Source organism: Dama dama, chromosome 19, assembly GCF_033118175.1.
Source record: "Dama dama isolate Ldn47 chromosome 19, ASM3311817v1, whole genome shotgun sequence".
Lineage (NCBI taxonomy): Eukaryota > Metazoa > Chordata > Mammalia > Artiodactyla > Cervidae > Dama > Dama dama.
The window spans coordinates 85,339,111-85,366,157 of record NC_083699.1 but is presented as its reverse complement, the minus strand read 5'-3'; the positions used below and the strand labels follow the sequence as shown (position 1 = coordinate 85,366,157).

General features: G+C 37.8%; 1 protein-coding gene across 2 annotated transcripts in view; it reads right to left on the bottom strand.

Annotated features, from left to right (window-relative positions):
* The window catches only part of NCK1 (NCK adaptor protein 1), a 74,790-nt gene that overhangs the window by 15,539 nt on the left and 32,204 nt on the right, over positions 1-27,047 (bottom strand). Inside the window, exon 2 of one of the 2 annotated variants that reach the window (XM_061167659.1) lies at positions 6,214-6,457. In XM_061167659.1, coding sequence (XP_061023642.1) covers positions 6,214-6,439 — 226 coding nt within the window. In that variant the 5' untranslated portion in view covers positions 6,440-6,457. Of the gene's footprint in view, positions 1-3,645; positions 3,846-6,213; positions 6,458-27,047 lie in introns of those variants that run through there. The other variant, XM_061167660.1, reaches the window with a different exon arrangement.

Sequence of the window (27,047 nt, the reverse complement as noted above, 5' to 3'; positions counted from 1 at the left end):
TGTATGGATGTGAGAGTTGGACTGTGAAGAAATCTGAGCACCAAAGAATTGATGCTTTTGAACTGTGGTGTTGGAGAAGACTCTTGAGAGTCCCTTGGACTGCAAGGAGATCCAACCAGTCCATCCTAAAGGAGATCAGTCCTGGGTGTACATTGGTAGGACTGATGCTGAAGTTGAAACTCTTAATACTTTGGCCACCTCATGCAAAGAGTTGACTCATTGGAAAAGACCCTGATGCTGGGAGGGATTGGGGGCAAGAGAAGGGGACGACAGAGGATGAGATGGCTGGATGGCATCACCGACTTGATGGACATGAGTCTGAGTAAACTCCCGGAGTTGGTAATGGACAGGGAGGCCTGGCGTGCTGTGATTCATGGGGTCGCAAAGAGTCGGACACGACTGAGCGACTGAACTGAACTGAATGCTTCTGGAATTTATTTTTTCAAAAATAAGCGTTTTTTTAACTATACTTTTTTTTTTTTTTACTATTTTTACTATTTTATTTTGTTACTATACTTTTACTATAGCATGAAATAGTTGGACGTGCCCAGGATTCGGAGGGAAATACTCAGTTCTATGCACTCAGGATGTGCATAACTCTGAGGTAGTCATTTTTATCATTAGCTTTGTTTAAAAAAACCAAAAGCGTTAGTATAGCTTTCCATCTTCCCCTCACTCACACTCTTCCCCTTCCACTCCAATCCACTAGTCTTACTTCTTTCTTCCTATAGCACGATTTCTTGACCAAAACAATGTACTATTAACTCCTCAAAAGTTTTTAAGAATCTAGTCAAGCACTGTGAATACTCCATCTTTATAAAATAGTTGTCCTCTCCCATAGGATAGTTAAGGCAAATCTTTGTACCCATTAACTATTCATTATGTAACCTGGTTTCCAAATCCTTTGATAAACCTGATGCCAGTATTTGGAAGCACGTGAGTTTCTCAAAACCACTGTTAAAGTATAGCTCTCCAAAATGAATAGACTATGTCATGTTTTATTTGGCCAGCACACACTGCAGCCCTTAACCTGAGCGCCTCATAAATTTGAATCAATACCATCATATAAAATGCTGAGATTTTTTTTTTAGCACATACATTATCACAGCAGCTCCTGCTAAGTCTTTTACTCATGTAAACTGCTGCCAGGACAGTTTCTCATCGATTTTTCAATCCCCTTTAAAAACTTAATGTAGACTTTTACATTAATGTCTGTCTCTATTAATCTGTTTCTCACTTTTTAGCTTTCAAATGTGTTTCTGAACTCAGTGTACTAGTTACACTTTCATCATTAGGTCTTTACTTTAAGAATGTCATTTTCCCTCCATCTAAATCACACAGTAAATAAATGTTCAACAGAATGGGTCTGACGGGGCACTTCTGTGGTGGTCCAGTGGTTAAGAATCCCCCTTCCAATGCAGGGGAGGCAGGTCCAATTCCTGGTCAGTGAACGAAAATCCCACATGCTGTGTGCAGTTAAGCCCACATGCCTCAACTACTGAGCCCCGCGTGCTCTAGAGCCCGTGCTCTGCAATAAGAGAAGCCTGTGTGCCACAATGAAGACCCAGCGCAGCAAAAACAAAAGAATAAAATTATTACTGATCCTTGCTATTTCTTTAGGGAACTATAATTCTGTTCTTATGTTCCTATTTCTTCAAAACCAGTTTCCCCCTTATGGATTTTCCCCTGATTTCTATAACACATGTAAGGCTGATCAGCTGTGTACCAGGACTATAAGACTTAAGACTTTCAGAGTCAGTAGGGAATTTCCAAGATCATCTGGTCTTGCCCAACTCTCTCCTTTACAAATAAGAAACAGGAAATCAGCAAAGTCATACACCCTTAGCCACATGGCTAATAAGTGGTATATCTGGGAAGAGAATGAAGGAATTCTAAATATTATAAATGATGTTCTTTCCAATAGAGGCTTTTATTTAATTTTTTTTGTATTTTTATCAGTTCACCTGATTTACATGAAATAAGATAAATTACTGCTTTTTATTATTCTCTGCTTTATCTGAAACAATGCCCTTTCTGTTCTCAAGGGTTCTAGTTGCCTACCACACAAGGAGCACAAATATTTTTTCCTCTGTTTCAAGTCCGTTCAGGGAAACAGTGGGTGAACAACCTATTTCTATTCTAATAAGCTATAAAACTAAATTAGTAAAAATTTCGGCTTACTGTAAGCAGTGAGGAAACAAATATTTTGGTTATAAGTCTCAAATCCTGACTCTAAGTCTACAAATGTATTTAAGAATAACTATCAACTTTCTAAGATTCAATAGAATGATAATTTTATATGAGCCTGGATAGCTCAGGCTATTCAGGCTATGACTTTTAATATGAGGGTCCAGGGTTCAAGTCCCTGTTCAGACGTGCAATTATATTGATGGTATACATTAAATCATTGTATCAGTTATACAGTCTCTTTAAGATCTTACAGATATAAAAAGATATCCTTTTTATATCACTTCTGTTGGTTTACGATCAGTATCACTTAAAATCAAACTTAAGAAATATTAACAATAAATAACAATGATCACCTACTTCTCCATCAGAATCTTAAGTTTTGTGACAATTAGTTTTTATCTGGCTTGCAGTAGGTAGGTTCTCAATAAAAATGTTGATGAATGAATGAATAAACTCTTTAAAAGGAAAACTAACTCCCAAAAATGGATCTAAAATTTTAACAACTCCCCAAAAAGTAAATAAGAGAGACATATTCCAGAAGGATTCATTTGGCCACCAAAGTTACCGAAAAAAATGAATCACAGCTTTTTTGCCAATGAAGTACCTGATGCCTTTCCATTTTGCTCTTTGCCCCAAAATCTCCTGACAGGTTACTCTGTTTCCTTAGACTCCTCCTTATATAAGAGAGTTCTACAACAATTTCTCTGTTCATTTTTCTAGAACCACTGAGCAACTGTTCAAAGAGACCAAATCAAGTTCACTATCATAGGAGTATAAAGAGGCTATCAGCAGATCCACAGGTTAGGTTCTTTGTTAGTATCAGAATCACTTTAAAACCTTGACTCAAAACAGTCCAAGAGTTCACTATTTTCTGTCAATGTTTTCAAATTCTTTGTATGCAGCTGCTCTCACAACTCATTTCAAACTGTCAAATCTCACATTAACCAAAACAGCAATTTCTAGCAATCTGACACTGATTAAATTAAAATACTCTCTATACCGGTGCTTTCATTAAGCATTATCTTCTACATCAGTCCTCTAAAGTCTAAGTAAAAAGTAATGACAATATCATGTTACTTCAAATGCTGAGGATGAAGGAACTTGCTCACTTAAATCCTTTTTCTCCTCCTGATTTTAATATGTTTACAATTTATTTAGTTCATTTCAAATGTCTATGCTAAGTTCAGAGAACTAACTACATCAAAGTCAAATCATTTGTACTTTTTCTATTTGTTATTTAAATATTGATATTAAAAATTTTAAAGTTATTTTACTTATCAAGTCAAAGCTTTTACTATCAGATATACTGCCAGTTAGCTTATGATTCACAAACATAAAGCACCAGCCTATATAAACCCGCCATGCTCTCTCCTTATAGTTTTCCTTTAAATTCACAAACTGAAAACTCTAATTCAAACACAAGAAAGCTAAGATATAATAAACAGATTAACTTACTGAAAAAATCTTTAAACACCTTTAGCCAATCCATTTTGAAAAAAAATCCCGTGTTCTCTTTCGTCAGTTTGTTAACACAGCTCAGGATAATTTTCAGTGAACTTCCTGGTTCTGCAACACTGAAACTCCCCACACCCCATCCATGTGACCTGGCCCACATCCAGGCAATAGAAAGTTTTCCTAAGGCTTTTCTCTTGCCAAAACATTTTTTCCCTGAATGCTAACAGAACTTATAAAACAAGGATATCATGATGGCCACAAATATGACCTTACTATTCAGATTTATTTTGGAAGAAGTTTTATAGCATATATTTAAAGCATGTATTTTTTCAGTAGTTGAAAATATATTCATGTATTCATTCTTTTTTAATTGGAGTAGAATTACTTTACAATGTTGTGCTAGTTTCTGCTGTACAACGAAGTGAATCAGCAATATGTGTATCTACATCCCCTCCCTCTTGGGTCTCCCTTGCATCCTACACCCCAACCCACCCATCGAGGTCATCAGAGCACTAAGCTGAGCTCCCCGAGCTGCAGAGCAGGTTCCCATAGCTATCTGTTTCACACGTGTTAGTGTATTTCTGTCAAACCTAATCTCCCAGTTCATCCCACCCTCCCCTTTCCTAACCCCTTCTCCCAGAGTTCTGTATGTCTGAGTCTCTACTCCCGCCCTGGAACTACATTCATCTGTACTATTTTTCTATTTTTCATCATGTATTCATTCTTTCCTTTGTTTTCTCTTTTTCTTTCTTAACCTTCAAACAGTATCTCCATCAGCACAATCATTGTTAAACAAATCCATTAGTTATATGGAACATTTAAGTTACCAAAACGGGATTCAGAAACCTTGAGAAAGGGGAGAAGGCTGTCTATCCAAGGCAAAAGCTGGATTTACATCACTATACAGGCTAACTGTAGGTCACTACTTTAAAACAGAATGTTTCCACGTACTTTGGAATAGACAGCAATAATTTTAATAATACAATGATAGCCTAGAACTTCACTAGATAACAGTCTCAATAATACAGTGTCAAGGCAGTTAAAAAGATACAGTCTCAAGACACCTAAAACTGTCTCAATAGTATCAGAAAATAGTATGGAAGGTTTCCCAGGAGTATTAATAACAAAAACTATATCTAATAAAACTTTCAAAATTTATCTAATAAAACTTTCAAAACTTTCAAAAAAAAACTGGGGTTTTTTTCTCCTTGCTCTATATGAGTGTTTTCATTGTCTTTTGTCAATCACTGTCACATCTGCTATAGTCTCAGGATGCCACTACCCTTTTTAAAGGACATGAAAGTTTATCTCGGTGTGTCCCTAGCCCTGTCTGTGCCTTCATCACTACAAAGCATACTTTGAAGAAGTCACCTTAATTTTCCTAAAGACCCCTAATCAATATACTTTAAATAAATATTCAATTATTTACAAAATTGTAAGTATTGCTGGTTCTAACTTTGATCTCTTCAACCATTCAAGGACAATCTCTTTCTGACTGTCTTCCATTTAAAAACTAAGATTAAATAATTAAATAATATTAACTTATAATTATGACCTCAAAAATCTCACACACACAAAAAGGTAAGCCTAATTAAATTAAAGCATTTAAATGTATGGTTAATAACTTCATTTATTAAATTACCTTTAGAATAGAAGAACAATAATGCTGAGTAAGAAATAAAAATATAAAGCAGTCAATAATACTCCATGTTCAATCATGTCACATTATTCTCAAAAGTCACATTATTCTCAAACTACCTTTTTCAAGGAGAAATTATACTTTTTCTTCTACATATACACCAAGAACTATTAAGTAACAGCATGCTTGCCTGAATACCTGAGGGAAACTCTGTCCCTCCCAATTCCTTCCTGTCAGCTAAGGAGAATTTTTTAAAAAGAGAGACAGACTGGTTCTCATCTGTGCGTATTTCCTTCCTATCACAGCGTGGTCAAGCCCAACATGAAGTAGGTTCCCCTATTTATGGTCCTAAGGGAAGGTCAGTAGGAACAAAATTTACAGTTACAGGAAGAGAGAAGAGAAAAAAAGAGAAAATAAGAAAGATAAGCTTTGTAGATGCTAACATATGGTAATGATCCACAACTTAAAACTCTTTTATCAAATATAAGAACAAAATGAGTTTGTTTTTAAAAGCAAACATCAAAATGTAAGCCATTAGATATAAAATCCATCAATGTATCCTGTAAAATAAGTGACCTTAATGACAAGGAGGATATTCTGCATCTCATTCATTTATCCCCATCTCAATTATATGGAGAAACTGTCTCAACTCCAATAGGTACCTACCATTCAAGAAGCCCCTGACAGAAAATCAGAGTCAGTTCCACTAGCTGGATTTACAGAAAATGACCTTCACTGGTCTCTTTGAACACACCTGATTTGAATACACTTGCTAGGAGCCAAACTTACCGTGCCTAGCTGAAATCCCAGCTTGGGATGTTCTAGTCAGTTCTGCCCACTGATGCCAAAATTCTGTACAAAGAACGAATTTCTAGCATTGATTAAAAAGAAAGTATTGCTGTTTTTGTTTTAAAACAAAAATAACTTACCTAAGGTATCTTTTAGGTTTTTAACAATAGATGCTTTCCGGGCACTGTTTTTCCTTTCCACATAGTTAGAAGGCACAAAACCTGTTTTATTCATGGAATTTCGAACTCGCCACCAGGACTTAGAATCATCCAGAAGCCACAATCTCTCATTCTTCTTGATGTCCAGCTCTTGTTCTTGTTGGGCCACATAATCAAACTTGGCTACTACTACCACTTCCTCTGCCATTTTTCAGCACCTTCTGCACTGTAACCACACAGAAAATATTTCATATAAGATTGAGAAGTCGTCTACATGCTTGTCAAGAGAAACACACCTAAGAACCTAGGAGTAGTGAATGGTTAAAAAATAAAAATAGGGGAAAAAATTAAAATACCAGGCAAATACTAATCAATACAAAACTGGTATAGATATATTAATAACACACAAAAGGACTGTAAGGCAAAGCTATCACTAGTGATAAGGAAAGTCACTATATCCTTATAAAAGGTTTTATTCAATATATATAACAGCTAAGCTTATGTGTACCTATTAATATAGGTCCAAACTAGATTGACAAAACAAGAAAAAACTGACAAATCCATTGTCATAGAGGTTTAACTTTTAACATATTTATCTCAGTAGTAAATTAAGAAGACAAAAAATTAGAAAGGTTAAAGAAGAACTGACATCATAACTATTAAGTTTGATGCAATAAACATATACAAACATAACTTCCAAACAGAAGAACACAAACAAGAGTATATACAAAATCCAAACAAATGCAATAAAAATCTCTACACATTTTTCATGTACTTGGTATCCTAAATCATATTCTCTGACAATCATAACAAAAAGATAGCTTTTAAAAAATCTGATAGGTTTAGAAACTTCTAAAAACTGATGTGGAGAAGGAAATGGCAACCCACTCCAGTATTCTTGCCTGGACAATCCCACGGACAGAGGATCCTGGTGGGCTATAGTCCATGGGGTCACTAAGTCAGACACGACTGAGCAAAACAATAACAACAAACACTGATGAGTCAGAGAAGAAATCTTAGCAGAATTTTGAAAATACTTATAAGTAAAATTAAAGACTATACAAATAACTTTGTGTGATGCAGCACAAGGAGTATATAAAAGAGATCTGTAGTTATAAATAATTACATCAGAAAAATAAAAAAAGTTAAAAATAAATTAATGAACGGATCATCTGTCTTCAGTTAGAAAAGAACATAAAGAAAAGCAGATAAAAGGAAATAATACAAATAAAAGCATAATTTAATGAAATAGAAAGCAAAGACATAGTTCTGACAAGACTAAAAAATGAAAAAAGGAATAGAGTCCAGAGATAAAGCCACACTTATGGTTAATCTTCAGCAAAGGAGGGAACAATATACAATAGAGAAAAGACAGTCTCATCAGCAAGTGGTGTTGGGAAAGCTGGACAGCTACCTGTAAATCAATGAAGTTAGAACACACTCTCGTAATATCATACATAAAAATAAACCCAAAATGGCTTAAAGACTTAAATATAAGATATGACACCATAAAACTCTTAAGAGTATAAGCAAGATATTCTCTGACATAAATCGTACCAATATTTTAAGTCAGTCTCCTAAGGCAACGGAAATAAAAGCAAATAGGACCTAATCAAACCTTCAAGCTTTTATACAGCAAAGGATACCACAAGCACAACAAAAAGATAACCTATGGACTGGGAGAAAACATCTGCAAACAATGTGACTGACAAGAGCTTAATTTCCAAAATATACAAACAGCTCATACAACTCAGTTAAAAAAAAAAAAAAAAACCCAATCAAAAAATGGGCAGAAGACCTACATGCATTTCTCCAAAGACTACATATAGATGGCCAACACACACATGAAAAGATGCTCAACATCGCTAAACATCACTAATTATTAGAAAAATGCAAATCAAAACCATAATGAAGCAACATCTCACCTTGGTCAGAATGGCAATCATTGAAAGGCCAACAAATAACAAATGCCAGAGAAGATGTGGAGAAAAGGGAACCACCCTCTACTGTTGGTGGGAATGTGAATTGGTGGAGTCACCATGAAAAAGAGGGTCAAGTTTCCTCAAAAATAATAATAATAATAATTTAAAAAAACAGAAAAAACTAAAAACAGAGCTGTTAAATGAGGCTGCAATCCCACTCCTAAGCATATATCCAGACAAAACTATAAATAAAAAAGATACACACACCTTAATGTTCACTGCAGCACTGCTTACTACAGCCAAGACATGGAAACAGCCTAAATGTCCATGGAAACAGGAATGCATAAAGAACATGTGGTATATATACACAGTGGAATACCACTCAGCCATAAAAAGAATGAAATAATGTCATGTCCAGCAACATGATTAGACCTATAGACTATTATACTAAGTGAAGTAAGTCAGAAAGAGAAAGACAAATACCCTATGACATCACTTATTAAAATATGACACATTGAGACTTCCCTGATGATCCAGTGGTTGGGAGTCCACTTGCCAGCACAGGAAACAAGGGTTTGAACCCTGGACTGGAAAATAAGATCCAACACGTTGCAGGGCAACTGAGCCCGTGTGCCAAAACTACTGAAGCCTGTGTACCCATGACACAACAAGAGAAACCACAGCATTGAGAAACCCGCACACCACAACTGGAGAACAGCCCCCACTCACTGCAACTAGAGAAAGCCCATGTGCCACAACAAAGAGCTTCATGCACTGCAATGAAGATCCAGCACAGCCAAAATAAAATTATTTAAAAATACAATGACATAAATGAAATTATCTATAAAAAAGACTGACAGACACAGAGGAAAAACTGTCGAGGCTGTCGAGGGCAGGAGCACAGGCGTGAGGGAGTTTGGGATTAGCAAACTATTATGTATTGAATAGATAAACAAGGACCTACTGTATAACACAGGGATCTATATTCAATATCCTGTGATAAACCATAATGGAAAAGAATATGAAAAAGAATATATATAAAACTGAACCACTTTGCTGTACAGCAGAAATTAACACAAGCTTGTAAATCAACTATACTTCAACATATTTTTTAAAAATGAAAAAAAGGAAAAAGTACACCCAAATATAAATTAAAAGGGAGTCATAATTATAGATGCTAGACATTCAAAAGCCACAGCAATATTAAAATCTTTATCAATATATATGAGAAAAAGTAAATGTACAAATTTATAGAAAAATTAAAGTAATAAAAGTAGTAAAATTGAATTAGTCATTAAGAAATCTTCCCATAAATGAAAACCCCAGGGTCAGATAGTTTCACAGGCATATTCTATTAAATTAAAAGAACAACAACAACAAAAAAGGAAAAAATAATTCCAATTTACACAAACTCTTTTAGAATAAAAAGAGGAAATGTTGCAAACTTAAGTTACTCCTGAACCTAGATTAGCTCTCTACTTTCTTCAGAGAGATTATTATACATAAACAACTACCTCTGGTTTAGCAAGCAAATAAATTCAGCTTCTGCTTATTGAATAGCATTCTGTTTTCTCAACAAAGAAGTTAAGTTCTTCAGCATATTCAGAGAAACGCATTTTAATTTAGAATTCAACAACCCCTAGCATTCAACTGTATCTACAAGGAAGATACCTTTGGGGAGTTATTGCAAAGGCCTCAAAACCTACCAGTCTTCTAAAATAATGACTCAAGTATGGTCAATTCAGTTCAGTTCAGTTGCTCAGTTGTGTCTGATTCTTTGTGACAACATGGACTGCAGCATGCCAGGCCTCCCTGTCCATCACCAACTCCCAGAGTTTACTCAAACTCATAGCCATTTGAATCGGTGATGTCATTCAACCATCTCATCCTCTGTCATCCCCTCATCCTCCTTCCTTCATTCTTTACCAGCATCAGGGTCTTTTCAAATGAGTCGGTTCTTCGCATGAGGTGGCCAAAGTATTGGAGTTTCAGCTTCAGCATCAGTCTTTCCAATGAACACCCAGGACTGATTTCCTTTAGGATGGATTGGTTGGATCTCCTTGCAGTCCAAGGGACTCTCAAGAGTGCTCTCCAATACCACATTTCAAAAGCATCAATTCTTCAGCACTCAGCTTTGTTTATAGTCCAACTCTCACATCCATACATGACCACTGGAAAAACCATAGCTTTAACTAGATGGACCTTTGTTGACAAAGTAATGTCTCTGCTTTTTAATACACTGTCTAGGTTGGTCATAGCTTTTCTTCCAAGGAGTAAGCATCTTTTAATTTCATGGTTGCAATCACCATCTGCAGTGGTTTTGGAGCCCAAAAATATAAAGTCTCTCACTGCTTCCACTGTTTCCCCATCTATTTGCCGGGAAGTGATAGAACCAGATGCCATGATCTTAGTTTTCTGAATATTGAGTTTTAAGCCAACTTTTTCACTCTCCTCTTTCACTTTCTTCAAGAGGCTCTTCAGTGCTTCTTCACTTTCTGCCATAAGGATGGTGTCATCTGCATATCTGAGGTTATTGATATTTCTCCCGGCAATCTTGATTCCAGCTTGTGCTTCAAACAGCCCAGCATTTCTCATGATGTACTCTGCATATAAGTTAAATAAGCAGGGTGACAACATACAGCCTTGACGTACTCCGTTTCCTATTTGGAACCAGTCTGTTGTTCCACTGGAGAAGGCAATGGCAACCCACTCCAGTACTCTTGCCTGGAAAATCCCATGGACGGAGGAGCCTGGTAGGCTGCAGTCCATGGGGTCACTAAGAGCCAGACATGACTGAGCAACTTCACTTTCACTTTTCACTTTCATGCACTGGAGAAGGAAATGGCAACCCACTCCAGTGTTCTTGCTTGGAGAACCCCAGGGAGAGGGGAGCCTGGTGGGCTGCCGTCTATGGGGTTGCAGAGAGCCAGACATGACTGAAGCGACTTAGCAGCAGCAGCTGTTGTTCCATGTCCAGTTCTAACTGCTGCTTCCTGACCTGCATACAGGTCTCTCAAGAGCCAGGTCAGGCGGTCTGGTATTCCCATCTCTTTCAGAATTTTCCACAGTTTATTGTGATCCACACAGTCAAAGGCTTTGGCATAGTCAATAAAGCAGAAATAGATGCTTTTCTGGAACTCTTGCTTTTTTGATGATCCAGCAGATGTTGGCAATTTGATCTCTGGTTCCTCTTCCTTTTCAAACCCAGCTTGAACATCTGGAAGTTCACAGTTCACATACTGTTGAAGCCTGACTTGGAGAATTTTGAGCAGTACTTTACTTGCATGTGAGATGAGTGCAATTGTGCAGTAGTTTGAACATTCTTTGGCATTGCCTTTCTTTGGGATTGGAATGAAAACTGACGATTTTCAGTACTGTGGCCACTGCTGAGTTTTCCAAATTTGCTGGCATACTGAGTGCAGCCCTTTCACAACATCATCTTTTAGGATTTGAAACAGTTCAACTGAATTCCATCTCCTCCACTAGCTTTGTTTGTAGTGATGCTTCCTAGGGCCCACTTGACTTCACATTCCAGGATGTCTGGCTCTAGGTGAGTGATCACACCATCAAATTCAAAGCAATATGACTATGATATTTTGAAAAAAATCCTACTACATTAAAAGTTCAAGGGGGATACACATCAAACCGTAGAGTGGTAGCCTCTGTGAGTGGTAAGACTTTCATTTCCCTCTCTACACTCCATATATATGTGTGGTTTGACTATTTTTCATTCATATTACTTGATTTTTTTTAATGTACCAAAAAAAAGAGAGAAAACCAACTGAAAGCTTGCTAATCAGAACAGGCATCCAAAACACAAAATATGGATGAGGAACATGGGGCAAGTAAGATAAAAAAAGAAATATACGAGTAGTTAAGTTGATATAAAATGCAATCTGCTTTACAGCAGAATTACATTCAAAATTTAAACAACTACATTCTAAAACAAAAACAAAACCCACTTATAATTTAGCTTTCCTCTGATGACCATCTCTCAGTTAAGGACCAGATAAAAGAGCTAACTTTATAGAGTTCAGACAGCGGGGAAAACTCTGCATTTTTGAAAACACGTCACAAAGTGAAATGACATGACACTATGAGAGAGACAGCAACTGAGGCAAACTGAGAAAACAAAAGTAAATGTTTCCCATCTCATGCTTGCCCTGGAACAGATGCTCAGAGGAGAATTACAAGTAGTAACATTCGCACTATTCTAACAGTCATTTCTCTCTTGCTCTCTTTTATCCAAGCTTAGTTTAAATGACCTAAATTAAAAATGTAGTGACTCCACTGCACTCTCTTTGATCCAACCCAGAGGGCTGGTTGTAAAGACTGTCAATTAATATTCCACACTCTGCCACAAAAGCTTCAGCTCCATATTTCCAACTACACTAACAATATTTGCATTGGGATGTTCTCTGCCCCCATTCTTGCTTTCAGGAATGAGATTCCTATCCTTTTGTCTCTCTGTCCTTGAACCTAGCACCTAAACCGAAGAGCCTCACCAGTGTCCAATTCCTCCCTGACGCTGAGTGTTGGATTTCCATTAGAAAGCTGTCCACTGATCTTCACTGCCTGCCTGCCCTGCTCTCATCATATAAACATCATGGACCTCGCACTTGACATCATTCTCACTTTATAGTACCCACATCCTGCTTGTCTTTTTTTCCTGGACTTATTTCCTCACCTTAGTTTGTTTTTCAAATTCACTTCCAATCTCATTCCCAAACTGGATCTTCACACACTCACTAATCTGGTTACTACAAGAACAGAACCAAGTTGGAATTAAAGAACTCAATCAATTCAATATGTCACTAAAGACAATAGGAAATTTACTGTTCTAGGAATCTTCATAAATTATACCATTCATTCTAACTGGAAAGCGATCAATGGACTGAGTTAGAGAACACCTACTGGCTTAAAATGAAAGGCTTTTACACTCTCAAAAAGGCTGAGAGTTGTTAAAAATATGTAATTCTATACCAAGGAATATTTACTGAAGGTCTATGATTCAGGCATAACCTAGCATTTCCCTCACAACAATCATTTAAAGTATTAGCCTCACTTTATAATACAGATATTAAGAAATTAAATGGTTTTTCAACCTGTGAAAATAAGCAATGGAAACTGGGAGTCAAATACATGTTCTTTTCACTTCCCCCGCTCCCAGGGTTCATGTACTTTTGATTACTGCTGACTCTTAACGAACAGAAGAGGAATATACAAGTTATAAACACATGGAAACCAATTACCTACTAAATCAACAATTCTCAAACTATTTGGTTTCAAAACCCCTTCACATACTTAAAACCTGAAGACTTAAAGAGCTTTTTTACCATGGAAATTAAAGGTAAGAAAATGTTAGGACATTTTTAGTTCAATTAAATATAATCACATTTAAGCCAATATGTTTTAACATATTTTAAGTGAAAATTATATTTGCTAAAACAAAACATTAACGAAAAGAGTAGGATTATTTTAATTTTTGCATATCTTTTTTAAATGTCTGACTATTTAATAGAAGGTGGATTCTCATATCTGTTTCTGCATTTACTGTATTATAACATTGTTTTGGGCTTCCCTCATAGCTCAGTCAGTAAAGAATCTGCCTGCAATGCAGGAGACCAGGGTTCGATTCCTGGGTTGGGAAGATCCCCTGGAGAAGGAAATGGCAATCCACTCCAGTATTCTTGCCTGGAAAATCCCATGGACAGAGGAGCCTAGCGGGCTACAGTCCATGGGGTCGCAAGAGTCAGGCACGACTTAGCAACTAAACCACCACCAACATTGTTTTGGCTGAAAAGAAAACCTGGTTTCACATAAATGCATAGCTGGAAAAGGGAAAGAGTATTTTTAAAGTGTTTTCAGATAACTGTGGGTTCTTTTTTGGTACTACACCAAAACATGACAAGCTGTAGAGTTTCTTAAAGACTAGTTTCTAATGTGGAATCTAAAACTAGTTTCTAATGTGGAATGAACTTTTCCATACTGTTTTAAATATTAAAAATCATTGGCCCAAGTATTCTTAATTTCAGGAATGATGAGTGTAAATAAGCCTGATGCAAATCCTCTCTCCAACCGATCACAACTAAAATACATGAAAAAAATGCAAAGAATCAGCTACCTAAGGACTCTGGGAAGTATACAATAGGTAGCTTGGAGAGGAAAATAAACTTGGAAAAAAGATCAATACATAAATTTCTCTTTGAATACATAAATTTCCTTTGAAATTTGACTGAACAATAAATTTCCTTTTGGTCATCACCCCACCACACACACACTTTATTTCTTAGCTTTGACCTAAAACTAAGCAGAACAGGAAATTGTGTAGCAGGTACAATAAGGAAAAACTTCAGATGGAAGAGAAGCTACCCGGCCAAAGCACTGGGGGAAAAGGCTCTTGAAAGCCAGAGTGGGTAAGTTAAGTCCCTGAGGTTGTTTTCTTCTTTTCCTTCTCTCCCAGCCCTGTCCCAAGGCCAGCAACAGTGGATCTGCATTACTGCCACAATGGTGGAGATAGCGTATACATTAAGACCCCGAGAGGGGACTTTCCTGGCAGCCCAGAGGTTAAGATTCTGCACTCCCAATGCAGGGAATGTGGGTTTGAGTCCTGGTCATGGAACTAGCATCCCACATGCTGTGCAGCACAATCAAAAGAAAAATAATTTTTCTTAAAAAAGAACCCAAAGGGACACCTATGCTTTCTCTAACCACTTCACCCTGAAGGCAGGCATAGTTGTGCCCAAAACTGAGCAACAACACAGGAGACTGAAACTGTACATGTTGTTGCTTCAGTCACTAAGTCGTGTCCAGCTCTTTGAGACCCCATGGACTGCAGCACACCAGGCTCCCCTGTCCCCATCTCTTTCTCCCCCAGTTTGTTCAGACTCATGCCCACTGAGTCAGTGACGTCAACGAACCATCTTATCCTCTGTCATTTCTGTTTCCTCCTGCCTTCAATCTTTCACAGCATCAGGGTGTTTTCCAATGAGGCAGCTCCTCACATCTGGTGGCCAAAGTATTAGAGCTTCAGCATCAGTCCTTTCAATGAATATTCAGGCTTGATTTCCTTTAGGATTGAATGGTTTGATCTCCTTGCTGTCCAAAGGACTCTCAACAGTCTTCTCCAGCACCACAATTCGAAAGCATCAATTCTTCAGTGCTCAGACGTCTAGTAAGAGAACCCAACTTTTCTGGCTACAGGAACTGGAGAATATGGGGAAAACTCCCATGAAAGAAGAGCAGAAGAATGTAATCTATGACAAAGACTTCTTCTTGACCAAATTCTAGCCAGGCTCCTCTGAACTCTCTTCTTGACTAGGCCTCAAACTTGATCTATAAAAACTGCAGACTCTCAGCATAAATGCTTTGTCATAAATGACTTCTCTCACTAACAGACTTGAACAAACACTAGGATAGTTTCCAACAACTTATGGCTCCATCCCTAAGATGACTCCTCTAGCCCCCTTAATTTCCTGCCTGAGAAAGTTCAATGTTGCCAGAAGAATTTATTGTTTGTTCCAGCTAAAACTTGATGACAGGCCCCTGAAATCCCTCTTAAAGCAGTTACTTTAGAAAGCTTGCAATTATAAATATTTCCTCTTCCCCCTTGAGATATAAATTGTCTACCACCTAAAACTGCCTTTTAAGGACCGCAGAGCAATCTGCTTAAAATGCAAACATTCAAGAAGATAATTCGAATTTTTGTTCCCAGACTCTGTAGGAAGATAGGGACTTAACTTTGGTGGGTGCCTTGCTCTAACTTGGGCTTCCCTGGTGGCCCACTCCAGTATTCTGGCCTGGAGAATTCCAAGGACAGAGGAGGCTGGTGGGCTACAGTCCAAAGGGTCGCAAAGAGTCAAACATGACTGAGACTTTCACTTAGCTCTAAAACCTGCACCACTGTCTCTGTTATAAAGAGAAATGTATTTCTCCTCCGGATAAGTAACAATTACAAACTCAGGTTCCCCTAGGCATATGGACCAACTGCACTTCAACACCACTTGATGCCTTTCCCTTAGCACACTCCAGTTTTTAAAAAGTCTCCTGCCTTTTGTTTTGACAAAGTTGAATTCTCTCTTCCCTATTGTAATATTTATTGAATAAAAGCTATCCTTAACACTTCAACTAGTATTATTGTGAATCTTTAATATCTATAATTCTAGTTATGAACCAACTTAAGTACTAAACCTCCACCAAGTTGGACATTCATGGAATTTCCAAAGAAGTATTACGAAAGCAATGAGAAATGAAATACAAAATAAATGCCGCCCAAGCCCAGTCCATCCCTGACCGGTGCATACAGCAAACAGATGCAATCAGTACAGCAAAGGTTTAGAAACAAACTGATATTGGAACTACTGTCCATAAAAACCCAAGCAAAAACTGCTCTGAACCTAACCAGATTGATGCCTGCTTAAACAATAGCAAATTCTCCAAAGAATTTTAACAGGATCCATATTCTCACAACGGAACACTCAGAATGTCCAGTACATAACCCCAAATTACCCAACATACCAAGAAGCAGGAAAATTTGGCCGAAAATTGGAAGAAAAGGACAACCAATAGATGCCAACCAATAAATAACCCAGATGTTGGACTTATCAAAAACCTTAAAGTAGCCAATATAACCGTGTTCCATTAGTAAAGGTAAAAACTCAAATGGAAAGATAATCTGAGAAGCTGCTATTAAACAGAATCAAATGTAAATTTTAGAATTAACAAATCACAATATTTGAAATAAAAACTTCATTGGATAGAACACAGAATCAAGATGGCAGGTGTACTCATTTTCTATGACTGCTGTAACAAACTGGGTGGTTTAAAAATAACAGAAATTTATTCTGTCACAGATCTGAAGGTCTCAACCAAGGATACAATCAAGAAGTCTGAAATCAAGGTGCTGACAGAGCTGTACTATCTCTGAAGGCTCTAGGGAACAACCTCTACTTTGCCTCTTTCAGCTTTTGGTGGCTGCAAACATTCCTTGTGACTGCATCATTCTGCCCCTGAGGTTATACTGTCCCCTCCTCTTCTGTCTAGCAAACCTCCCTCTGCCTCGCTCTTATAAGCATACTTGTCATGGGATTTACAGCTTAACAGATAATCCAGGAATTTATCCTCATCTCAAAATTCTCAAATTAATTAATCACACCATTTATCACATAAGGTAATATTCACAAATTCCAGAGATTAGGAAATGAACATATTTTTTAAAGGGTCCCATTCAGTAAAATACCACAAAGGGAAAACTATGTAAACCTGAGACAGATCAATAAAAATTATCCAATCTGAAGAACAGACAGGGGAAAATATTTTTGAAAAAGAAAAAAACAGGGCTTCAGGGACCAATGGGACAATATCAAAAAAGCTATTCATGTCTTTGGAAACCCTAAAGAAAAGCTACTGGTGCAGAAAAAAATACTTGGAAGAAACAGGAGTTGAAACTTTCCAAAAGTTAGCAAAAGTCATGAACTTATAGATTCAAGAAAATAAGCAAACCTAAACAGGATAAATTCAAATCATGTCCAAGCCCATTATAATCTAACTGCTAAAAACAATAAATAAAAGAAAAATCTTGAAAGCAGCGAGAGAAAAACAACATATTTACATATAAGTCAGTGGTTCTCAACTGGGGGTTATTTCACATCCCTGGGGATATGTTACAATGTCCAGAGTCATTTTTTATTATCATTGCTCGGGACGGGGGTGGGGGGTGGAGGGGCGTGAGGGGCAGGGGTGCTAATGGGTATAAGCTAGGGATACTGCTAAACATCCTATGATGAATGGGATAGGACTCCACAACAAGAAATTATCCTGTCCAAAGTACTAAAGTTGAAAAATCCTGATATAGGGAGCAATTTGAATGAAATGACTTTTCATCAGAAACCATGAACCATATCTAAAAATGCTGGAAGAAAACTGAAAATCCAGAATTCTATATGCAATGAAAATATCCTTCAGGAATGAAATGAAATAAGATATTCCCAGATGAAGCAAAATCATGTCATTTTGTTGCCAACACTCCAGCTCTAAAAGAAACTTAAAGGAAGTTTCTAGGCTAAAACTGGTTAAAAAAAAAACAAAACGGTATCAGAGGGAAATGAAACTTCAGGACTGATGGAGGAGCAATAAAAATGGGAAATATCTGGGTGAATATAAGAAGATTAATTTTCATCTCTTAAGATCTTCAAAATACACACAGCTCTTGAAAGGGAATATTAATAACATTTACATGGGGGGTGCTTCAACCTATATATGTACAATTCATATGACAATTATCATGTAAGTGGATAGGGCAATGGAGCTTAAACTGTTGTTAAGGGTTTTATGTTCTAGCTTAAGTTGTAAAATATAAACTTAAAAGATATACGGGGAGGTGGGGGAAGAAGGAGTAAAAGTGTTAGTCACTCAGTCGCATTCAACTCTGCAATCCAATGAACTGCATAGCTCACCAGGCTCCTCTGTCCACGGAATTTTCCAGTTAAGAATACTGAAGTGGGCTGCCATTTCCTTCTCCAGAGGGTCTTCCTGACCCACGTGGGTCTCTCACACTGCAGATAGATTCCTTATCAACTGAGTTGCCAGGGAAGTATAATGTCTAATTTAATATACTATAATAATATGGGGGAAATTAAATATTAAATATATGGTATATTAAATTAGATATAATCTTTAGAGCAACTACTAAAAAGAGGGACAAAGAGATATAGCCAAAAACCAATACATTAAAACAGATATTAAAAAAATACTCAATCGGGAAAATGGGAACAAAAAACACAAGAAACAAACAGTAACAAACATTAAAACTCAAACATATCAATAATTATATAAATGACCTACATGATTAAATTAACAAATAAAACCCAACTGTTACCAAAAATCCATTTTAAATATGATGCTGTATAGATTAAAAGTAAAAGGATCAAGCATATATTATTTCAAAAGAAAGCCATAGTGGCTATATTAATATCTAACCACATAGATTTCAGAATAAAAATTACCAGGGGCTTCCCCAGAGGCAAAGAACCCACCTGCCAATGCAGGAGATGTGGGTTCGATCCCTGGGTCTGGAAGACACCCTGGAGAAAGAAATGGGAACTCACTCTAATATTCTGTAGATCTGGTAGACAGAGTGCCTGAAAAACTATGGACAGAGATTCGTAACACTGTACAGGACTCAGTGACCAAAACCATTCCAAAGAAAAAGAAATGTATGAAGGCAAAAAATGGTTGTCTGAGGAGGCTTTACATGCAGCTGGGGAAAGAAGAGAAACAAAAAGCAAGGGAGACAGGGAAAGATATACCCAACTGAATGCACACTTTCAGAGAATAGCAAAGACAGATAAGAAAGCCTTCTTAAATGAACAGTACAAAGAAGTAGAGGAAACAATAGAATGGGAAAAACCAGAGATCTCTTCAAGAAAATTGGAAATATCAAGGGAAGGGAACATTTCATGCAAGGATGGGCATGATAAAGGACAGAAACAGTAAGGACCTAACAGAAGTAGAAGTGATTAAAAAGATGTGGCAAGAATACACAGAAGAACTATATTAAAAAGTTCTTAATGACCCAGATAATCACAATGATAAGGTCACTCACCTAAAGCCTGACATTCTGGTGTCTGAAGTCAAGTGGGCCTAGGACGCTGTATGACAAACCAGGCTAGTGGAGGTGATGGGAGTTCCAGCTGAGCCATTTCAAACCCTAAAAGATGATGATGTTAAAGTGCTGCACTTAACACATCAGCAAATTTGGAAAACCCAACAGTAGCCACAGGACTGGAAAAGGTCAGTTTTCATTCCAATCCCAAAGAAGGGCAGTACCAAAGAATGTACAAACTACCATACAACTGTGCTTATTTCACATGCTAGTAAGGTTATGCTCAAAATCCTTCAAGCTAGGCTTCAACAGTACATGAACTGAGAAATTCCAGATGTACAAGCTAGATTTCAAAGAGACAGAGGAACCAGATATCAAACTGCCAACATTCATTGGCTCAGAGAAAGCAAGAGAATTCCAGAAAAACATCTACTTCTGCTTCACTGACTACTCTAAAGCCTTTGACTGTGTGGATCTCAACAAACTGCAGAAAATTCTTAAAGAGATGGGAATACCAGACTATCTTACCTTTCTCCTGAGAAACCTGTATGCAGGTCAAGAAGCAACAGTTACAACCAGACACGGAACAACAGACTGGTTCAAAATTGGGATAGGAGTTAAGACATGGCTGTATATCGACACCCTACTTATTTAACTTACATGCAGAGTACATCACGTAAAATGCTGGGCTGGATGAATCACAAGCTGGAATCAAGATTGCTGGGAGAAGTATCAATAACCTCAGATATGTAGATAATACCACTCCAATGGCAGACAGCAAAAAGGAACTAAACAGCCTCTTGATGAGAGTGAAAGAAAAGAGTGAAAAAGCTGGCTTAAAACTCAACATTCAAAAAACGAAGATCATGGCATCCAGTCCCATCATGCATGACAAATAGATGGTGAAACAATGGAAACAGTGACAGAGTTTATTTTCTTGGGCTCCAAACAAAATCACTATGAACAGTGACTGCAGCCATGAAATTAAGACTCTTGCTTCTTGGAAAAAAAGCTATGACAAACCTACACAGCATACTAAAAAGCAACGACATCACTTTGCCAACAAAAGTCTGTAGAGTCAAAGCTATGGTTTTTCCAGTAGTCATGTTTGGATGTGAGAGTTGGACCATAAAGAAGGCTGAGTGCCGAAGAACTGATTTGTTCCAACTGTGGTGCTGGGGAAGACTCCTGAGAGTCCCTTGGACTGACTGCAAGATTAAACCAGTCAATTCTAAAGGATATCAACTCTGAATATTCATTGGAAGGATTGATGATGAATCTGAAGCTCCAATAGTTTAGCCACTTGATGTGAAGAACTGACTCACTGAAAAAGACCCTGATGCTGGGAAAAGATTGAAGGCAAAAGGAGAAGAGGGTGGCAGAGGATGAGTTGGTTAAATAGCATCACCGACTCAATGGACATAAATCTGAGGAAACTTCAGGAGGTGGTGAAGGACAGGGAAGCTGGGCGTGCTACAGTCCATGGGGTTGTAAAGAGTTGGACACCACTTAGCAACTGAACAACAGCAAAACAAGAGTTCCAAAATACATGAAGCTAAAACTACTAAAACTGAAAGAAGTAAAGAAATTCACCATTTTTCTTGGGGACTGTAACACTATTCTTGATAATACAGAAAACAAGACAGAAAAGCAGCAAAGATACAGAAGATCTAAACATCAGCCCTCTGAATCTAATTGAAAATTATACTCAACAACAGCAACATATGTACACTTCAAGTACACCAAGACAGACCATATTCTGGACCATAAAACAAACTTAATAAATGTAAAATAACTGAAATCACACAGCATTATGTTCTCTGACCATGAAAAAATTAAATTGGAAATCAAGAATAGAAAGGTAACTGGAAAATCTCTAAATATTTGGAAATTAAACAACACAATTCTAAATAATTCATGACCAAAGGGTCTTATCAAAAGAAACTAGAAAATATTTTGAACTGAATGAATATGAAAACACAACAATGAAAATTTGCTGGATGAAGCTAAAGCACTGCTTGGAAGGAAATTTATAGCATTAAAATGCTATTACAGGATGTATGAAAAGAAGATCTCAAATCAATAATGTAAGCTTCTACCCTAAGAAACTAGAAAAAGAAGAACACACTAAACCCAAAGGAAACAGAACAACTTAATAATGATCAGAAATCAATGAAACTGAAACAAAACAAAAATGAATGTGGGAGACTTGGGTTCAATCCCTGTGTCGGGAAGATCCCCCTGGAGGAGGAAATAGAAACCCACTCTAGTATTCTTACCTGGAGAATCCCATGGACAGAGGAGTCTGGCCGGCTACAGTCCATGAGGTTGCAAAGAGTCAGATACAACTGAGAGACTAACACTTACTTACTTACTCTGAAACCAAAAGGGTGTTCTTTGAAATGATCAAGAAAATTGCTAAGTTTCTAGCAAGAATGACCAAGATGACAACGTGTTTGTGTATTATTGTTCAGTGGAAGGTAGAACTTTTGAGGATGAAATTGAACTATTTGGCTGATGCTATTTCCAAACAATGTGCAGAACCAGCAGTATGGCTTCTCTTGAATGCTAATACTAAAATGCCAAGTAGAGAAATAAAGATTGAATTATTATTCAAGTGGTAAACAGAAATGTAAATGTTAAGTTGAAAAAGTCTCTGCCTTTATATATTGGAAAAAATGAGAAAGCACTATGTTCAGAATAGAACACTAAGGTTGTGGCCGAGGGCCCCTTGATAAAGAGATTAGTACGGGTATGAAATCAGACTTAATTAGACACCCAAGGAGGAAACAGCCAATTTAAACTGAAAGAAGAAGAAAGATTGTCAGTTTTCTTAGAAGACTTTTACAGGATGGGACCATAACCTATTCAGTTGGGAACTTGGGACATTCTTCAAGACATGAGAACAAGGACACCAAAGGCGACTCTGAAATCATGAAGGCTGCCCCCTCAGTTTCCAAAGAGGAGGCTATTTATTACCTGGGTTTCAACAGGCCTGACAAAGACTCCCAGCCCAAAGCCACGGGGGCCAGGCCAGTAGAACCACTAGTATGTGAGATTTCATACACTAAATTATTATTTAATAATAAATGCTTTGCCACTGATTATCAAATTAATATATTTAATTAAATGCTAAATATTTAATATGTAAATGGGCAGTTTTTTAAAATATTCTTTTTTCTTTTTTTTTTTCAGAGACGGGGTCTCGCTATGTTGCCCAGGCTGGAGTACAGTGGCTATTCACAGGCGCGATCCCACTACTGATCAGCACGGGAGTTTTGACCTGCTCCGTTTCCGACCTGGGCCGGTTCACCCCTCCTTAGGCAACCTGGTGGTCCCCTGCTCCCGGGAGGTCACCATATTGATGCCGAACTTAGTGCGGACACCCGATCGGCATAGCGCACTGCAGCCCAGAACTCCTGAGCTCAAGCGATCCTCCAGCCTCAGCCTCCCGAGTAGCTGGGACTACAGGCGCGCGCCACCGCGCCCGGCAAAATATTCTTTTTTCTTTCTGGCCACATTGTACAGTATGTGGGATCTTAGTTCCCAACCAGGGATTGAACCCGTGCCCCCAGCACTGGAACCATGAAATCTTAACCACTGGACCACCAGGAAGTTCCAGAATAGACAAAATATTTGAACAGATACTTCACCAAAGAAAACATAGACAGCATATAAGCATGTGAAAAGATCTTCAATATCATTAGTTATTACAGAAATGCAAATTAAACCCACAAAACACTATCACCACACAGCTACTAAATGGCTTAAAAAGAGAAGAGAGGTAAAGAAGGAAGGAAGGAAGGAAAGAAAGGGAAAAGGGGAGCAAGGAAAGCAAGTGAAACAGAGAAAGAAGGGAACACAAAAACTGACAAGAATAGGTGTGAATGAGGCTGCAGAGCAGCTGGAATCCATACACTGCTTGTTGGAATGCAAAACAGCACAGCCACTATGGAAAACAGTCTGGCAGCTTCTTACAGAATTAAACATAACTTACCATAGGACACAGCTATCTTACGGAGTCAGACTCAAAAGGCTACATATGACATTCTGGAAAAGGCAAAAAATGTGAACAAAGACTAGATCAGTGGCTGTCACAAGTTAATGGTGGGAAGAGAGTATGACTACAAAGCAAGAAGGAAATTTTTTTTTCATGAGCAGGTGAAGGAACTGTTCTATGCTAACACTGTGGTGTTACATCACTGTGATTACATCACTCCAAGTATATGCCAAATCTCACTTATACCCCAAAGTGTGAATCCTACTGTATGTAAACTAAAATAAATATACAGCAGAAAACATTAATTGGTTGGCCTTAAATGTAACTATTTTTACTCACGTATGGTATTGTATCGTCACTCAATATACAGTCACCAAGTTTTGCAGATCTTCCAAATGCTGACATCTTTATAACACTGCATTTCAAGCAGTCTTTAGTAATTTCAGAGTGGAAATAGAAACTGAACATCTCAGTCTAATGAAAACAGTTTGGGCCTTACGAACTCCCTAAGGTCCACTCTAGGAACGCTGTTGCTGTTGTTACTGTTGTTGGGCCGCTAAGTCATGTCTGACTCTTTGTGACCCCATGACTATAGCCCACCAGGCTCCCCTGGGTTCTTTGCCACTGAGCCACCAGGGAAGCCCCTTTAGAGAACTGCTTATCTAAATGTGGGAATAACATCAAGCCAAACACCTAAAAATAAGCTCTTCCCAATCTACTTTTATAAATTCATTAGGTTTATCTATATATTAATGACACTAAGTCATGTTAACAATCTTCATATTGTGCAGGATATGTACACAGTGAGAAGGGGTAATGTTTGCTACATATGTTTGAGTGCTCAGTCACTTCAGTCGTATCCAATCTTTGCAACCCCATGGACTGTGGCCCGCCAGGCTCCTCTGTCCATGAGATTCTACAGGCAAGAATACTGGAGTGGGTTGCCGTGCCCTCCTCCAGGGGGTCTTCTGGACCCAGGAACTGAACCCGTATCTCCAGCACGGGCAGGCGGATTCTTTACCACTAGCGCCACCTGGGAAGCTCTTGCTATGTATATGTGAAGTGAAGTGAAGTTGCTAAGTCATGTCCGACTCTTTGCGACCCCGTGGACTGCAGCCTATCAGGCTCCTCTGTCCATGGGATTCTCCAGGCAACAGTACTGGAGTGGGTTGCCATTTCCTTCTCCACTATGCTACTGCTAAGTCACTTCAGTCGTGTCCGACTCTGTGCGACACCATCCCTGGGATTCTCCAGGCAAGAACACTGGAGTGGGTTGCCATTTCCTTCTCCAATGCATAAAAGTGAAAAGTGAAAGTGAAGTCGCTCAGTCATGTCTGACTCTTCGCAACCCCATGAACTGCAGCCTACCAGGCTCCTCCGCCCATGGGATTTTCCAGGCTAGAGTACTGGAGTGGGGTGCCATTGCCTTCTCCTGCGATGTATGTAGATCATGATAAATATAGATCATGATAAATATGACCGTTTGGGGGAAGCCAGTTATTATTTTCCAAGGAAAAAGTAAAGAACCAGCTAGTGATTCTAAAGGGAAATCTCCCATGCTAATACAAATGCAACTTTAGAAATCTACTGTACTTTAGCACATAACTTGACAACTTCCTGTTTCTGATAAAAATCAGCAGAGTGACAATACCCAAGTGACTAGCTCCGGAAGTTAGGTTGGGCTACAGATCTCTCAGTAAACAATGAAGAAGGGGAAATCCCCAAATAACTAACTTCAATATGTTCATCCTGAAAGACTCCCAGTATGTCTAGGGGGGTTACTGGGATGATACCCTTTTCCCTACAGACTAAAACCTGAGAACATGTATACTCAGAGTAACCATCACCACGTGGAACCTGGCAATGAAGCTGAGAGGCAAATAAAGATTAGGTTTCATTTTCTGAGTCTCTAAACCTAATCATTCTTCTATCTAGAATCTCTCTCTAAATTTTTCATTTCACAAGCAAAAAAGTACCTTTCTGTTAAAAACAAACTAAAAGGATCAACATGTAAGAATGATAGGTATCTGAACTGACTGGAAAAAATAAAGTATTAAATTTAAAGGAGAAAAGAATAGTATAAGAAAGAAGACTCCAGATGGAAGAAAAATGAACAAAAACAAGAATATAAAAAGCCAGACGAGGATTAAGGAAACTCTAACACTAGCAAGTATAGATACATTCAGATTTAACAATTTTGTGTATATGTGTGCCTGGACATGTACATAAACACTTTGCAATAGGTTAACGAAAGCTAACACTGAATACTATGTGGTGCTTATAAACAACCAAATCGCTGATTCATGTCAATGTATGATAAAACCCACTACAATACTGTAAAGTAATTAGCCTCCAACTAATAAAAATAAATGAAAAAAATAAAAAATAAAAAAATAAATAAACAACCAAATCACTGATTTTACCAAGCTTTCACTTGTAAACATTTGCCAGGTTTTTGGTTTTTTTTGAGGTCCTACTGTGTGCCAAGCACAGTGTCAGTGAACCAGCTTATAAAACTAAAGCTGTCCTGGAAGAGCTTACAGACTAGTGGGAAAAGTTTTACTTCTTGTTACTATTATTTTACCTATAATGCTGACTTATCTTAAACACATTTCACTTTCAATCAGCATCACAAACTATGCCAACTGCATGCATAAATTAGGTCCAGTGTGTTGCTACTGTTTATACATTTATCTGGGCTTCCATGGTGACTTAGGCTCTCTTTTCACTTTATAAACTCTTAGCTGCCAGAACACACCTATTTTAAAATGCAATATAAAAACATATGGCCTGTCTTGAATTCCAAAGGCCTAAAAAACAAAAAAAAAAATATAATGGTCCTAAGAAGACAAGCTTGGTATCAGGTTAAAACAGGACAGATCCAGAGGAGCAGCGTAACAAGTTTATACTTACTAGTTCTAAGACAGAGGCTGTACATTCTGGCTTCATTCTCCTCACACAGGGTAATGTGAAAAAGGAAACTACTAATAGCTGGAGGAGAGCTTTTCTATTCCATGAGTCATCCATCCTGGAGGTGCTGGTAAATACAAACTACCTTCCTGAGACATGGAAGGAGACATTTTACTCAGCCTTGTCTGCCTCTAACTCCTAACTGCTGGGGGAAAGGACTCTCAAAAAGAAACATGTTCTTTTTCCAAGAAGAATGGAGCTGAAATAGCTGACTCCGCCCTCAAAAACAAAAAAGGAGTCAGAAAGAGACCAGTTTTACTTGACTATGACAGTAAAACACCTGATTTATCTCGTCTTTTTTACAATTCTCTCTCAACTTCCT